The following is a 17,519-nucleotide window of genomic DNA, read 5'->3' as shown; positions in this document are numbered from 1 at the left end:
ACAGCCATTCTTACATGAACTATCCCAGCAAATACACCAGCCTCATCAGGTCTAAGGAATCTATTTCAGAATGTATAAGCTTTGTATTGTGAAATCTTGTGACAGACCCACTTCAAGGGGGGTTTCACATACAATGTTGTTTTTTTTTAAAAAACTGTAGTTTTAGATGTAGTTTTTTGAACCAAAGTCAGAAGTGATTCTAAGAATATGGACACATACAAATCTTTCTTTATGATCTACTCCTGGCTTTGGCTGAACAAATGCATGCTAAAGGGATCTAATCCTGTAACAAAGGTAATTCAGTCATTCTATTACAAAAAAAAATCATAATTTTGTAATGAAAAAATCCCCCTATTTACCTGTGTCCACCATAGTTATCCCATGAGGATCGTCTACTGAGCTGAACGTTGCAGCCTGAGGATGAGGCATGGTAAACTCCATAACTTTTGTCCCCTGGTTGACTGTCCCCATGTGAATGCTATGACTTGGTTGTGGAGGGTCCGAGTACAGATGCACCTAAAAAAAAAAAAAAACAGGGTACAGAATAGACTACAAGTACATGGACATGTGGACGATGACTTTCCATTATGTCAGCAGATACCAACTGTTTTATCATGGACTTGGGGATGATTTTAGGAAATGACCAAATGGACAATAGCCTAAAGTCCTTATTTTATGTGAGGGCCATTGAGGCAAACACCAGGGTGATAGGGCCTGTTCCAGTGGACCCCTCCACGCTTTTGATTTTTCCCCCTCACTAAGACTATAACTGTTTTATATTTCAAGTGATGGAGTTGTGTGGGGTCTTTTTGTTCTAGAAGCTGTAGTTTTTATCAATTCCATGGGGTTATGGGTTTTTTGATTAATTTTCATTCAATTTTCTGGGAGATAAAGTGACAAATAAAAAGAAATTCTGCTTTTTTCATTTCTTTCTCATTTTTGCGTTCACTGTATGGGATAAATATTATCAGATTTTATTATATCGAACACACGTGTGGTAGATGGTTATACTAGTGGCGATACCAAATGTTTTATTTATTTTTTTTAGATTTTATTTACGTTCTGGGATAAGGCAGGGAGGGGTGATATGAACTTTTATATTTTTAAAACATTTTTTTTTAAATATATATATTTTTTGTTACATTTTTTATTTGAAGAAGGGATCACTTGTTTACTGGCACAATACACTGCTGTACTGTAATAATGCGGCGTATTGTTAAATTACCTATCTCCTATGAAGCCTAGCCACAGGCTGTGCTTCATAGGTAGACAAAGTTGCCTGCAAAAGAGGCCCTCATTAGGACCCCATCTGTACTGACACTCCACAATTATAGGGGAGGCCTATGGGAGTCGGAAGGGCCACTTTCCCCCATTTCTAACCTCTTAAATGCCGCTGTCACGACTGCAATCGAAGATAGGTCTTAGATGCCAGCTGTACAACACAGCCAGCGCCCTCACTTTTTGGAGCAGGATCACCTCTTGAGACCGCTCCATACATGCAGTACTACATGTACGGCGGATGTCACAAATTAAAACCTGGACATAGCTGGCCCCTCTAGTGGCCCTTGAGACTAAGCTGAGACTCCAGTAATCAGGTGGGCTGGGTGGGAGTGAAAAACAGGGGTTTGGCATAGGGATCAATCAAGATCGTTACTAATTGACCACATATACTGAAAAAAGTCCCCAGATTTCTGTCGCTCTACATGCAGAATTCAGTAGTGGCAATGCCTAAAACCCTATAAATACATTCTCATAATATCGGGTGTTTATAATATGCAAAAATGTGCCACGTTTCTTACTTTAGCACCTAGTCTCAGACGGTCAATGGTATTTTCAGCTTCGGCATACTTAGTGAGCAGCTTGTGGTAATCCTCCTTTAAAGAAGAGACATGGGGAGGTGAGGGAAGGTGATTATGTATTACGGTAGATAAAAACAAAACAATACAAGGGTGAGAACAAAGAAATATGACATCATGACAATTGTCAGAATGTAGCTTTCTAATTAATGCCCAATTATTAAAAAAATAAATAAATTCTAACATTAAAAAAATAATAAATTAATAAAGATGGAATTACTGTCTTAAAATAGCGGAAGGTGACTCAGGGCCTCATTTATCAAAGTGGTGTAACAGAAAATACGACCTTGCAACCAAAGTTCAGCTCTGACATACTACATTTTTGTTTCGTTAGGTTAAGTTCCCACAATGAGAGTTTGGTGAGTTCTTAACGCTGTGTATTTTCTCGCTGTGCAAAAAACGCAGCTTTTCCATATCTAGTGCAATTCTGGGGGGAAATGTGCACATAAAACTCGGCATAGCAGCATATACAGACCTGCAGCTGATGAACCAGCTCAGTAGCTTCTTGGGGGGTCTTGAATTCTGGTGGTACTGCTGGTGACACAACTGGCTCTTGAACCGGCTTTTCGGTGCTGCTAAGCAGGACTTCCCTCACTATCTCTGCTGGAGACTTGAAGATAACTCCTCGGCTTGGCATTTCTGGTCTACGTGGCTGAGGAGGACGATATCCCTCTTCATCCTTTGGAAATCGCACTTTGGGTCCAACTTTGGAAAAATCAGGCAAAGGATAGTTCAGTTGACCTCTGCCATACAGAGGTGTGGTCGAAAGTTTGCTTTTCTTCATTGTCGGGGGCTCTCCATGCTGTATCCTGGTAGGTGCTAAAACAGGCTTAGGTTGTACAGTCCTGGCCTGTTTAGAGTCTCTAATAAGGTTGGAGATGTTTGCAGGAATTTGACTTGGGATGACTTCTGGGTTTTCCGCACTTTCTGTACATGAGGATTCAGGGAGAGTTTCATCTTCGATCCGAGGGGCAATGCTTAACCTACTAAAACGACTCATTAGTTTTGTGTCCCAAGTGCTAGGGATGGGAGGGGATGATGGTGATAGGGATTCGGTGGCATATTGATCTTCTTGATTGGCTGGATTTTCGGAAAATTCAACTTCATTCTTGGGCTCTTCTCTTGATGTTTGGCCATATCCTTCATACCTTCTATGTACAGGACTTCCATCAAAAAGCTCTGACTGTGCTTGGTTCCAACTATGATCTTCATCCCTATCCCACGCTCCCGGGGAACTTCCTCGATCCACCTCATCTTCTGTCATATCCAATTGTTGGTCTCTGCTGGGGGGATGATGATCTAATGCAGAAGGCAATGTAATTGATTTACTGGCGTGTCCCAATGAACTGTGATTTCCTAAAAGAATAAGAAATAAACAATAAATCAGACCTTTCATTAAGGAGGCCATTAATACTCTATCCGGCCAAGTGACTGTTTTAGGTGGGACTAATACTTGGCTTGACCACAAGGAATTTGATAACGGGGAGAACTTTTCAATTCAGAAGGCAATAACTAATATAGAGCTTGGGAATGTTCAGGTTCTCATTGAGTCGATCCGGCTGGTGTATGATGATAAATTGGAAAAAGGGTATGCAAATTAGCTCTATTCCAAAGAAGACAAATAATTAGCATAAAATAAAAGCTGAAAAAATAGCTGCCAGAGTTCACTTTTCTGCATGTTTGATAATGATCTTCTCAATTTCAAGGGGATAATTATCAAGAGTGTTAAGTAATTTGCACCCACACATTATATATTTATTAACAGCCCAATTGTGCAGCATTTATGAGAACTCTGAACAATTTGCCTACCCTTGTGACATCTGCATAGGAAGTAGACTGACGATGTAAAATTGCTGCTCTAAAAGAGGCTCCAGCCCACGGAGATCTGACAGTTTAGCCGGAAGCTGCAATAGTCTACAAAATCTCGAAATGGGGCATTTACCTGAATATTTACTTACCTGTATCGTGACTGATAAAACCATCGTTGCTCCCCAAATTTTCTGCTTGAGGTCTTTCGTCAGCTGCCCCAGATAAAGTGAATTCTTCCTGCCAGCTGTGCCCACCAGATCTGTCGTCTCCCGAAGGCGTTCCTGGGGAAAGTACACCCTCTTTGTACAGTTCCTCCATCCATTCTTCGTCAAAAGCCAGCACCTGCTCCTCATCATCTTCCAGCTCTAGGTCGCCTTGACTGTCCACCTCCAAGAGCCCTTCTTCGTCCATTCCAATGACTCCGTTCTCGTCCATGTACCGTGCAAAATTGTTCTCCTCTTCATCGCTGCTCTCACTCGGCCGCTGTCGATTATGACTGTCCATGGTCAGTGACACGAGACCCCCACGGCCTCCCCCAGTGTCATATCACCTGCTGGAACACAATGATTTACAACACCATAAGCTAGTCGCACTGCGATAAGTAACTTCGCCAAGATGAGGGCACATTTCACACAAGGGCAACCTCTCCTTGTCTTTTCCGTCTTCCTGTTTATCGCCTTCACTACTTTTAATCTTCCTGTCTGCTTCTTCCTCTCCGTTAATCTTTTTCCTGTAAGATCGGTCTATTTTACAGGTTTTTTTACCTCTCTACCCCCTTCTGCTTTTTTCATGCACTTGCCGCCTGCATTGCACAAACTACCTTTCCAAACTTTTTTCTTGCACCAGATCCTTTGTAACTCTCATTTTCTTTCTTCCTCTCTATCCCTTTTTTTGTCTCTTTTGCTCTCCATCACATACCTCTGCGTGTTTTCCGTCCAGCTTCCAGCCATTTCTGTTGATTCTCCCGGCTAAGTCAGCTGACCGAAATAAAAAGCCTCTTCTTACATCCCTCCCCCCTCCTTACCACATCCCCAGCTTCCCCCCTTCACTTCCCCTCCACCAGTGATGTAAGAGGACTATACCCACAAACCTTATGGCCGACCTGCGCACATTGCAATGACAAAATCCACATCCTGAGACGTGTTCGGTTATGTGCAGGCTTGAGAGTTTGCCTTTTTTTGACACGTATGCCCTCCCCTTTAATAACCATCAGATTACTGGCAACCCTTCAGCGGTATTGTTACTGCGAAACTCTTGGAAAGAATTACTTAATCACACTGACATGTTTTCTTCCATTCTTAAAAAGGAAAATAAAAGTCTTGAGAATCCAAGTTCACTTTGGATAATATATACTGTGCAGTAAGGGTTAAAACTGGTTCAGATTTAAAGGGACAGGACAATAATAACGGAAAACATGTAGTGTGCACACAAGCTAATAGTCCAGATTTGGGACCCAAGGCCTCTGAGACATTGATCAGTGACCCCCTGATGCTAATATTTGTACAAAGCCCCTTTTCATACTGATTTGACAGGGGATAAGTTAATTTCGTGGAATCCTCTAATCATTGCAGCATGATGTAGGGGCTGAGAACCTGATTCCAGTGATATGTCACTTGCTGTCATTTTGATAAAATCATTGTTTTCTCTGTTGCAGATCTAGCAGAGCTCAGAATGCTGAGCCCCTGTATAAACCGTCCACATCACTGATTATCAGCTTTCTGTGTATCCTGTATGTAGCGCCCCCACTGCCGCAGGGCCGAGGGGTACCCGGTACCGGGCCTCTGAGTCTCTGCTCTGGGGTTGTCACGGTGGCTAGGCCCCGGTCCGTGACCCTGCCGAGGGGCGTACAGTGAGTGATGTGGATGGTGGTGGTAGTGGTGCAGTGCAGTAAATAACGAGGACACCAAGTTTGCAGTCTCTTTACCTCTTTACTGAAGATCTCTGGGTCCTCAGTCCGGAATCCGGATAACCAGGCTGCGCAAGTCCGGCCGGTCCAATGGCACCTCTAGAGTCCTCTTTGCAGGTGGAAATCTGTGCCTTCCTTCTAGCGCTATGTGTTGTGGTCCTTCCCTGCTGTGCTTACAGAAAGTCCCCACAACTGTTGTGTCTGTTTCTTAAGTTCCCTCACAACTCGATTAGATGATGTTCTGCTAATCCTCCGTCCCTCCCTGATGTTATGGTTGGGACGGCACCCGTTTGACGGGTAGGCTCGGAGCTCTTCCGGGACCCTAGAGTCGCCCCTCTCCACAAGTTGCCCCCCAAGACTGCATAGGTGATATGAGTGAGACAGCCCGCCTTAGACTGACTGTCCTGCTGCTGTTTGGAGTATTGCTTGAAGCTGGATGTTGTAATACTCCCTCGGCGTTCCGGCCACCGGTAGTGCGCCTCAGTAGGGTGTTGCTCCGGTCTTACAGCACGACTGCTACTGGTATTCTCCTTTCGCCTTGATCTCGTTTCTCACTCAGCACAATCTATCTCGCTTCTGGTCCTTCCTTGGGCACCGCCGCTATGCTGAGCAGGCACGGTCCCGTTACGTTCGTTCAAGTTGCCAAGCCTCTGTCAGGATCCCACCCCTGACAGAGACCCTACTGTATCTTCCCCCACAACACCCTCTGCCACAAGGTGTTGCCTGGTTCCAACCCAGTCAGCTTTCTGATCTAACTTCCTGCCTGACCCCCAGTTTACCCACTATGGTGGGGAGTGGCCTAGTGAATAGAACCCTTAGCTCCCCCCGGAGGCCCGGCTGTGAAATGTATTGGTGTCTGTGATACCTGATCAGATGAACTCCTTCAGTGCCATCAGACGCACCATAGCTCCCCATAGTGGCGGAGCCACAGTACTGCAACGACCAGGACTCTGGGGCGCTGCATGTACATTGACTGCTAATCAGTGGTGGGGTCGTGGTTGGACTAGGAGGCATGAGACACCTAGTCCTGTAGTGATAATCTCCTGCTGATAAAACTGATTTTATTAAAACAGTAACGCAGACTAGTAAGTCTTAGATTGCTGGAATCAGGGTCTCAGCCCCTACATTATGCTACTCTCAGATTACATAGCAAAAACCTGCTGACAGATTCCATGTAAGGCTCTCATTTACATTAGATAAGTTGACCAAACCTACCAATTTCGGCAGGATCGGCCCTTCTTATCTATGTGAGGGTCCCCAGAAGATTGTGTGATTATTTGATATTTTGTTGGGAGGCGAGATAAGCCGCTATCAGATGATTGGGGCAGCGGCTCTTTTACAGAGAACACTCGGCCGTGATTAGGTCGTCAGCCATCTTTCGATGTCAGCGTTTGGCAAACGTGTTTTCCTTTTTTTTTTCACATAAACATTATATCTTACTGAGCTATGCATGTCACCTTCTTTATTTTGGATACCGACTGTCTGCAATAAAAAAATAGAGATATATGTCCTAATACGATCCGTTTTGCAGAAGGAATTAACCATTCAAGTGAATGCCTCAGTGAGCAATAATTGGAAGGAGAATCAGGGGAAATCGCCATCCGTTTTTTTTTTTACAGATGAGAAAATTGGATGACATGCACTGGTGATGGAGAAATAGAATGCAAACAGTCGAAAAAACGGACAACGGTCTTGTTCTTTTTCCTCCATGTAAAATGGACGCAGACATGTAAATAAGCCCATAATGATGAGTATAATTATTACCACGGCTGTACGATTGCTCTAGAATCACTTTACTACATAAATGCGCTAGCAGATGCCGGCGCGTGTCTGATTATCTGGCTCAGTATGATTTGCTTGTGCTGGTCCCCGTGTAATGGCGCCATATGGGTCACACACACAATAGACGCATTAGTATATCAATTCCACTCAGATGCCAGTGACCTATTAAAGCTCATGCCCAGTTATAGCAATCTGATGGCTGCACAAGCCCCGGCATTAAATGTGCCACCCCTCGCACAATAGCGGCTCCTAGAATTTGCCTAGGCTGCGAAAAACATTTTTTTTTCTAATAAAATAAAAATTAAAGTTAATAAAAGTGTAATTAAAATTAATTAAAATGACCAACTATACATTCATCGTTTATCCTATAGCCCACCACGATGCAATGCAGCCATTTGGGGAATATGAATAGGACTAATGATGCCAATGATCGCAGGATTGTTATTCAGCTTTCCAAGACTCCTGAATGGCTGAGCAGTAACATACCTGTTTTGCTGCCCTTGTTCACACAATAGTAAAATGCTGTATTTTTTGTATGGAAATTCAGCTACTTTATACTGTGTTTTTTTTTATTTTGTGCATTTTTCCCCAAGGGCTACATTCACACATCGCTGCTGCATTTATGCTTCTGATAAAACCGCATCTTTTTTTTGCTCTGAATATGGATAATTGTGGCAAAAAATACATTTTATTCTTGCCACAATTGATGCAGAAAAAACGCACATGTTAACGTGACCTTACACTTCTATGCGGAGCCTGAAAAAAGACATGTAAAATTGCGTAATCGTTGCATTTCGTCAGCAAGAAAAAAAAAAGGAAAAAAACGCATTCAAAAAGCAACAAAATCAATAAATGGTTCCATATGGGGCCCCACAGGTTGCAGCAACATGTCCGCCCTGCTTCTATACTAATAATACTAGGTGGTCTTATTGCTGGAGGTCTCTGCTTAGGGCTCCCTATGTATAGGGGCATTGGGTAATTACCTGTGCTTTTAATTTGTGCACAATCCACAGCGAAAATCTACAGCAAACCGCATTCACCTCTGCAATGCAAAGGATGCAATCTGCGGCAGCATCGCAATGTCACCCGTGGATTTTCTGGGCCATTTTTCCATCCTGCCGTGATTGGGATTTTATGAGATTAGGAACATTTTCTTGGAGCCATTTATAATAAAGAAAGAATTAAAATTCCAATTTCTGAAAAGGCGAAACGAGATTAAGGCCATATTGACAATCGGGCCGGCCGTGACCGAAAATTGCTGACGTGATCGGCTCCATGTGCTCGTTCACACCGCAGACGGGCGCAGAAGCTGTTTTTTATTCTGGTCCATAAAATTTATCAGACTAGTGATTGCTGTGATTTTAGGGCACACGGACCATCACTCCGTGAGGAAAATCGGCCATGTGCGCTGGCTATAGAGGGTCCGCGTGTCCGGACGGTACCAGTGATGTCGCCGGGGGGTCTCTGTAGCGCTGCAGCCGATCGCTGACAACTGTTGGGCTGCTCTCGTAAAAGTTCTGCTTATCTAACATCTGTCTGCGGCGCCCGCTGGTTCGGATATAACTGTCTGTCAATTTTATTTTACAACAGGGACTACTTTATTTTAAAAGGGCCTTTACCGCTGCTATTTTACTGCCGATTTTGAGCTCTATCCTTAAAAGAGAGTACCGAAAATGGAAAATATCACCTCTCCGGGATGGGGGCTAAAGGGGTCCTCCGGTGAAAACAAGTTAACACATATGTGCAGGTGGTCCGGCCACCGAGACCCACACTGATCGGCAGAAAGGGGCAGATTGGACTCCGTGCTCCGCTCCATTCATTCTCTGTGAGGTCTCCAATAGGGCAGCGCTCAGTAGCCCCATAGGGATGAATGGAGCGGGGGCCGAGCATACCCTGCACAGAGAAAATGCCCCATTCTGCTGATTAATTAGGGGTCACAGGGGTCGGACCACCACCAAGCTTTAAGTTGTGGATAGGTGTAACTTGCAATCACCACAGATCCCAGTCCGAGTGCCCCGGTGACCCTTTCTGGGAATGAGGCGGCGGTCCAGCTCGGTGACTACTTATCAGAGTTAGCTGAGGAGCTGCCCATAGCAACCAATCAGATTTCTGCTAAAGTCTTTTCAAATAATGAAAGCCATGACGGAGTGTTCGCTCCCCGGCTCTCCTGTGCCCAGATTCACAATCATAACATATATATATATATATATATATATATATATATATATATATATATATATATATATAATACAGCTTCTCCTATAGGACTTCTAGTGCAGTGAGGCAGCTGTCCTTAGCAACCAATCTGAGCTCACCTATCATTCTATAACCTGCACCGAGACAATAAAAGCTGTAATCTGATTGGTTGCTTTGTTGCTATTGACAACTGCCGCCCGTATGTATATAAGAGCGCCAGTCAGATCCGGAGCCGTCAGTTGTAGTGGCGGCAGCGCTGTACACACCGGCTCTTACATCACAGGACGGAACATGAAGTAAGAAGGTGGGGGCAGGGAGAGCAGATGGCGGGGGACAGAGAGGGGAAAGAGCTGAGGCAAGACGTGAGGCAGCGGGATAATGGGGGTGAAGAAAGGAGGGAGAAAGCGGCCGCCGCGGGCATGGAGACTGGAGGAAGAGGCGAAAGTGGAAGATACGGAGAAGAACAGACAGGAAAGTGCCCACGGTACATACAGTGCGGGGATACGGAGGATACACCCGGCGCTCAGGCTCCGGCCGCCGCTCTCCGCTCCGCTCAGGTTGCCAAGAGCAGCGCTGTATAAACTAGAGGCGCTCAGTGATTGTGTGTAACCATGGCAACCGGGCGTGCACGGCGCTACACAGGGGAGAGAGCCAGGCTGCACACACAGGAGAGGCACACAGTACGCACAGGAGAGAGACACCCAGGACCAGGAGAGACACACAGTACGCACAGGAGAGAGACACAGGAGAGACACACAGGAGAGAGACACAGTACACACAGGAGAGACACAGTACACACAGGAGAGAGACACACAACAGTACACACAGGAGAGAGCAATGCTGCACACACTGGAGAGACACACAGGAGAGAGACACCCAGGACCAGGAGAGACACACAGGAGAGACACACTGTGCACACAGGAGAGACACAGTACACACAGGAGAGACACACCCAGGACCAGGAGAGACACACAGTACACACAGGAGAGAGACACACAGTACACACAGGAGACACACAGTACACACAGGAGAGACACACTGCACACAGGAGAGACACACACAGGAGAGACACACACAGGAGAGAGACACACAGTACACACAGGAGAGACACACACAGGAGAGACACAGTACACACAGGAGAGACACAGTACACACAGGAGAGACACACACAGGAGAGACAGTACACACAGGAGAGAGACACACAGTGCACACAGGAGAGACACAGTACACACAGGAGAGAGACACAGTACACACAGGAAAGAGACACACACAGTACACACAGGAGAGAGCCAGGCTGCACACACAGGAGAGAGACACAGTACAAACGAGAGAGACACACAGTACACACAGGAGAGACACACAGTACACACAGGGGAGAGACACACAGTACACACAGGAGAGACACACAGTACACACAGGATAGAGACACAGTACACACACAGGGGAGAGACACACAGTACACACAGGAGAGACACACACAGGAGAGACCCACACAGTACACACAGGAGAGAGACACAGTACACACAGGATAGAGACACAGTACACACAGGAGAGACACACACTGTACACACACAAGAGAGACACACAGTACACACAGGAGAGAGACACAGTACACACAGGAGAGAGACTCAGTACACAGGAGAGAGACACACAGTACACAAAGGAGTGAGACACAGTACACACAGGAGAGACACAGTACACACAGGAGAGACAAAGTACACACAGGATAGAGACACACAGTACATACAGGGGAGAGACACACAGTACACACAGGAGAGACACACAGTACACACAGGAGAGACACACAGTACACACAGGAGAGACACACACAGTACACACAGGAGAGACACACACAGGAGAGAGCGTGCCACACACAGTACACAGAGGAGAAAGCGTGCCACACACAGTACACAGAGGAGAAAGCGTGCCACACATAGTACACACAGGAGAGAGACGGCCACACACAGTACACACAGGAGAGAGACGGCCACACACAGTACACACAGGAGAGAGACGGCCACACAGTACACACAGGAGAGAGCATGCCACACACAGTACACACAGAAGAGAGACGGCCACACACAGTACACACAGGAGAGAGACGGCCACACATAGTACACAGAGGAGAGAGCATGTCACACACAGCACACACAGGAGAGAGCGTGCCATACACAGTACACACAGGAGAGAGCGTGCCATACATAGTACATACAGGAGAGCATGCCACACACAGTACACACAGGAGAGCGTGCCACACACAGCAAACACAGGAGAGAGACGGCCACACATAGTACACACAGGAGAGAGCATGCCACACATAGAAAACACAGGAGAGAGCATGCCACACACAGTACACACAGGAGAGCATGCCACACACAGTACACACAGGATAGAGCGTGCCATACATAGTACACACAGGAGAGAGCATGCCATACATAGTACACACAGGAGAGAGCATGACAGACATAGTACACCCAGGAGAGAGCGTGCCACACAGTACACACAGGAGAGAGCATGCCACACATAGTATACACAGGAGAGAGCATGCCACACATTGTACACACAGGAGAGAGCATGCCACACACAGTACACACAGGAGAGAGCGTGCCATACATAGTACACACAGGAGAGAGCGTGCCACACATAGTACACACAGGAGAGAGCGTGCCACACATAGTACACACAGGGGAGAGCATGCCACACATAGTACACACAGGATAGAGCATGCCACACATAGTACACACAGGAGAGAGCGTGCCACACATAGTACACACAGGAGAGAGCGTGCCACACATAGTACACACAGGGGAGAGCATGCCACACATAGTACACACAGGATAGAGCATGCCACACATAGTACACACAGGAGAGAGCATGCCACACATAGTACACACAGGAGAGAGCGTGCCACACATAGTACACACAGGAGAGAGCATGGTACACACAGGAGAGAGCATGCCACACATAGTACACACAGGAGAGAGCGTGCCACACATAGTACACACAGGAGAGAGCGTGCCACACATAGTACACACAGGAGAGAGCGTACCACACATAGTACACACAGGAGAGAGCGTGCCACACATAGTACACACAGGAGAGAGTATGCCACACATGTTACACACAGGAGAGAGCATGCCACACATAGTACACACAGGATAGAGCATGCCACACATAGTACACACAGGAGAGAGCATGCCACACATAGTACACACAGGAGAGAGCGTGCCACACATAGTACACACAGGAGAGAGCGTGCCACACATAGTACACACAGGAGAGAGCGTGCCACACATAGTACACACAGGAGAGAGCGTGCCACACATAGTACACACAGGAGAGAGTATGCCACACATGGTACACACAGGAGAGAGCGTGCCACACATAGTACACACAGGAAAGAGCGTGCCACACATAGTACACACAGGAGAGAGCATGCCACACATAGTACACACAGGAGAGAGCGTGCCACACATAGTACACACAGGAGAGAGCATGCCACACATAGTACACACAGGAGAGAGCGTGCCACACATAGTACACACAGGAGAGAGCATGCCACACATAGTACACACAGGAGAGAGCATGCCACACATAGTACACACAGGAGAGAGCGTACCACACATAGTACACACAGGAGAGAGAGCATGCCACACATAGTACACACAGGAGAGAGCATGCCACACATAGTACACACAGGAAAGAGCGTGCCATACATAGTACACACAGGAGAGAGCATGCCACACATAGTACACACAGGAGAGAGCGTGCCACACATAGTACACACAGGAGAGAGCGTGCCACACATAGTACACACAGGAGAGAGCGTGCCACACATAGTACACACAGGAGAGAGCGTGCCACACATAGTACACACAGGAGAGAGCGTGCCACACATGTTACACACAGGAGAGAGCGTGCCACACATAGTACACACAGGAGAGAGCGTGCCACACATAGTACACACAGGAGAGAGCGTGCCACACATAGTACACACAGGAGAGAGCGTGCCACACATAGTACACACAGGAGAGAGCGTGCCACACATAGTACACACAGGAGAGAGCGTGCCACACATAGTACACACAGGATAGAGCATGCCACACATAGTATACACAGGAGAGAGCATGCCACACACTGTACACACAGGAGAGAGCATGCCATACACAGTACACACAGGAGAGAGCGTGCCATACATAGTACACACAGGAGAGAGCGTGCCACACATAGTACACATAGGAGAGAGCATGCCACACATAGTACACACAGGAGAGAGCATGCCACACATAGTACACACAGGAGAGAGCGTGCCACACATAGTACACACAGGAGAGAGCGTGCCACACATAGTGCACACAGGAGAGAGCGTGCCACACATAGTACACACAGGAGAGAGCATGCCACACATAGTACACACAGGAGAGAGCATGCCACACATGGTACACACAGGAGAGAGCATGCCACACATAGTACACACAGGAGAGCGCGTGCCACACATAGTACACACAGGAGAGAGCATGCCACACATGGTACACACAGGAGAGAGCATGCCACACATAGTACACACAGGAGAGAGCATGCCACACATAGTACACACAGGAGAGAGCATGCCACACATGGTACACACAGGAGAGAGCATGCCACACATAGTACACACAGGAGAGAGCATGCCACACATAGTACACACAGGAGAGAGCATGCCACACATGGTACACACAGGAGAGAGCATGCCACACATGTTTCACACAGGAGAGAGCATGCCACACATGGTACACACAGGAGAGAGCATGCCACACATGGTACACACAGGAGAGAGCATGCCACACATAGTACACACAGGAGAGAGCATGCCACACATGGTACACACAGGAGAGAGCATGCCACACATAGTACACACAGAAGAGAGCATGCCACACATAGTACACACAGGAGAGAGCGTGCCACACATAGTACACACAGGAGAGAGCATGCCACACATAGTACACACAGGAGAGAGCGTGCCACACATAGTACACACAGGAGAGAGCATGCCACACATAGTACACACAGGAGAGAGCATGCCACACATAGTACACACAGGAGAGAGCGTGCCACACATAGTACACACAGGAGAGAGAGCATGCCACACATAGTACACACAGGAGAGAGCATGCCACACATAGTACACACAGGAAAGAGCGTGCCATACATAGTACACACAGGAGAGAGCATGCCACACATAGTACACACAGGAGAGAGCGTGCCACACATAGTACACACAGGAGAGAGCGTGCCACACATAGTACACACAGGAGAGAGCGTGCCACACATAGTACACACAGGAGAGAGCGTGCCACACATAGTACACACAGGAGAGAGTATGCCACACATGTTACACACAGGAGAGAGCGTGCCACACATGTTACACACAGGAGAGAGCGTGCCACACATAGTACACACAGGAGAGAGCGTGCCACACATAGTACACACAGGAGAGAGCGTGCCACACATAGTACACACAGGAGAGAGCGTGCCACACATAGTACACACAGGAGAGAGCGTGCCACACATAGTACACACAGGAGAGAGCGTGCCACACATAGTACACACAGGATAGAGCATGCCACACATAGTATACACAGGAGAGAGCATGCCACACACTGTACACACAGGAGAGAGCATGCCATACACAGTACACACAGGAGAGAGCGTGCCACACATAGTACACACAGGAGAGAGCGTGCCACACATAGTACACATAGGAGAGAGCATGCCACACATAGTACACACAGGAGAGAGCTTGCCACACATAGTACACACAGGAGAGAGCGTGCCACACATAGTACACACAGGAGAGAGCGTGCCACACATAGTACACACAGGAGAGAGCGTGCCACACATAGTACACACAGGAGAGAGCATGCCACACATAGTACACACAGGAGAGAGCATGCCACACATGGTACACACAGGAGAGAGCATGCCACACATAGTACACACAGGAGAGAGCGTGCCACACATAGTACACACAGGAGAGAGCATGCCACACATGGTACACACAGGAGAGAGCATGCCACACATAGTACACACAGGAGAGAGCATGCCACACATAGTACACACAGGAGAGAGCATGCCACACATGGTACACACAGGAGAGAGCATGCCACACATAGTACACACAGGAGAGAGCATGCCACACATAGTACACACAGGAGAGAGCATGCCACACATGGTACACACAGGAGAGAGCATGCCACACATGTTTCACACAGGAGAGAGCATGCCACACATGGTACACACAGGAGAGAGCATGCCACACATGGTACACACAGGAGAGAGCATGCCACACATAGTACACACAGGAGAGAGCATGCCACACATGGTACACACAGGAGAGAGCATGCCACACATAGTACACACAGGAGAGAGCATGCCACACATGGTACACACAGGAGAGAGCGTGCCACACATAGTACACACAGGAGAGAGCGTGCCACACATAGTACACACAGGAGAGAGCATGCCACACATAGTACACACAGGAGAGAGCATGCCACACATTGTACACAAGGAGAGAGCGTGCCACACACAGTACACACAGGAGAGAGCGTGCCATACATAGTACACACAGGAGAGAGCGTGCCACACATAGTACACACAGGAGAGAGCGTGCCACACATAGTACACACAGGAGAGAGCATGCCACACATAGTACACACAGGATAGAGCATGCCACACATAGTACACACAGGAGAGAGCGTGCCACACATAGTACACACAGGAGAGAGCGTGCCACACATAGTACACACAGGAGAGAGCGTGCCACACATAGTACACACAGGAGAGAGCGTGCCACACATAGTACACACAGGAGAGAGCATGCCACACATAGTACACACAGGAGAGAGTATGCCACACATGGTACACACAGGAGAGAGCGTGCCACACATAGTACACACAGGAAAGAGCGTGCCACACATAGTACACACAGGAGAGAGCATGCCACACATAGTACACACAGGAGAGAGCGTGCCACACATAGTACACACAGGAGAGAGCATGCCACACATAGTACACACAGGAGAGAGCGTGCCACACATAGTACACACAGGAGAGAGCATGCCACACATAGTACACACAGGAGAGAGCATGCCACACATAGTACACACAGGAGAGAGCGTACCACACATAGTACACACAGGAGAGAGAGCATGCCACACATAGTACACACAGGAGAGAGCATGCCACACATAGTACACACAGGAAAGAGCGTGCCATACATAGTACACACAGGAGAGAGCATGCCACACATAGTACACACACAGGAGAGAGCGTGCCACACATAGTACACATAGGAGAGAGCGTGCCACACATAGTACACACAGGAGAGAGCATGCCACACATAGTACACACAGGAGAGAGCATGCCACACATAGTACACACAGGAGAGAGTATGCCACACATAGTACACACAGGAGAGAGCGTGCCACACATAGTACACACAGGAGAGAGCGTGCCACACATAGTACACACAGGAGAGAGCATGCCACACATAGTACACACAGGAGAGAGCATGCCACACATAGTACACACAGGAGAGAACGTGCCACACATAGTACACACAGGAGAGAGCGTGCCACACATAGTACACATAGGAGAGAACATGCCACACATAGTACACACAGGAGAGAACGTGCCACACATAGTACACACAGGAGAGAGCGTGCCACACATAGTACACACAGGAGAGAGCGTGCCACACATAGTACACACAGGAGAGAGCATGCCACACACAGTACACACAGGAGAGAGCGTGCCACACATAGTACACACAGGAGAGAGATGGCCACACATAGTACACAACGTACACAAGAGAGAGCATGCCACAGAGTACACAGAGGAGAGATCTAAACCACACACAGTACACACAGGAGAGGAGTTGTAGTTTAGGGGTGCCCAAAGGTTCCCACTGTCCCATATGAGAAGACCAT

At 47.5% G+C, this 17,519-nt stretch overlaps 1 protein-coding gene and 1 long non-coding RNA gene across 11 annotated transcripts in view; one reads left to right on the top strand and one right to left on the bottom strand.

Annotated features, from left to right (window-relative positions):
• The window catches only part of AKNA (AT-hook transcription factor), a 46,589-nt gene extending 36,343 nt beyond the window's left edge, over positions 1-10,246 (bottom strand). The window contains exons 1-5 of one of the 4 annotated variants that reach the window (XM_077283712.1): positions 10,042-10,246; positions 3,815-4,218; positions 2,332-3,212; positions 1,800-1,874; positions 360-516 (exon numbers count right to left, since the gene is read on the bottom strand). In XM_077283712.1, coding sequence (XP_077139827.1) covers positions 360-516; positions 1,800-1,874; positions 2,332-3,212; positions 3,815-4,169 — 1,468 coding nt within the window. In that variant the 5' untranslated portion in view covers positions 4,170-4,218; positions 10,042-10,246. Of the gene's footprint in view, positions 1-359; positions 517-1,799; positions 1,875-2,331; positions 3,213-3,814; positions 4,219-4,583; positions 4,665-10,041 lie in introns of those variants that run through there. The other 3 variants (XM_077283713.1, XM_077283711.1, XM_077283714.1) reach the window with 3 other exon arrangements.
• Positions 9,675-17,519, top strand: part of LOC143805002 (uncharacterized) — a 68,094-nt gene continuing 60,249 nt past the window's right edge. For 6 of the 7 annotated variants that reach the window (XR_013221148.1, XR_013221152.1, XR_013221150.1 and 3 more), the window contains exon 1: positions 9,865-10,033. This is a non-coding gene — a long non-coding RNA (uncharacterized LOC143805002). The other variant, XR_013221154.1, reaches the window with a different exon arrangement.

Source organism: Ranitomeya variabilis, chromosome 2 (assembly GCF_051348905.1).
Source record: "Ranitomeya variabilis isolate aRanVar5 chromosome 2, aRanVar5.hap1, whole genome shotgun sequence".
Taxonomy (NCBI): Eukaryota; Metazoa; Chordata; class Amphibia; order Anura; family Dendrobatidae; genus Ranitomeya; species Ranitomeya variabilis.
This window is presented reverse-complemented; position numbering and strand designations above follow the sequence as displayed.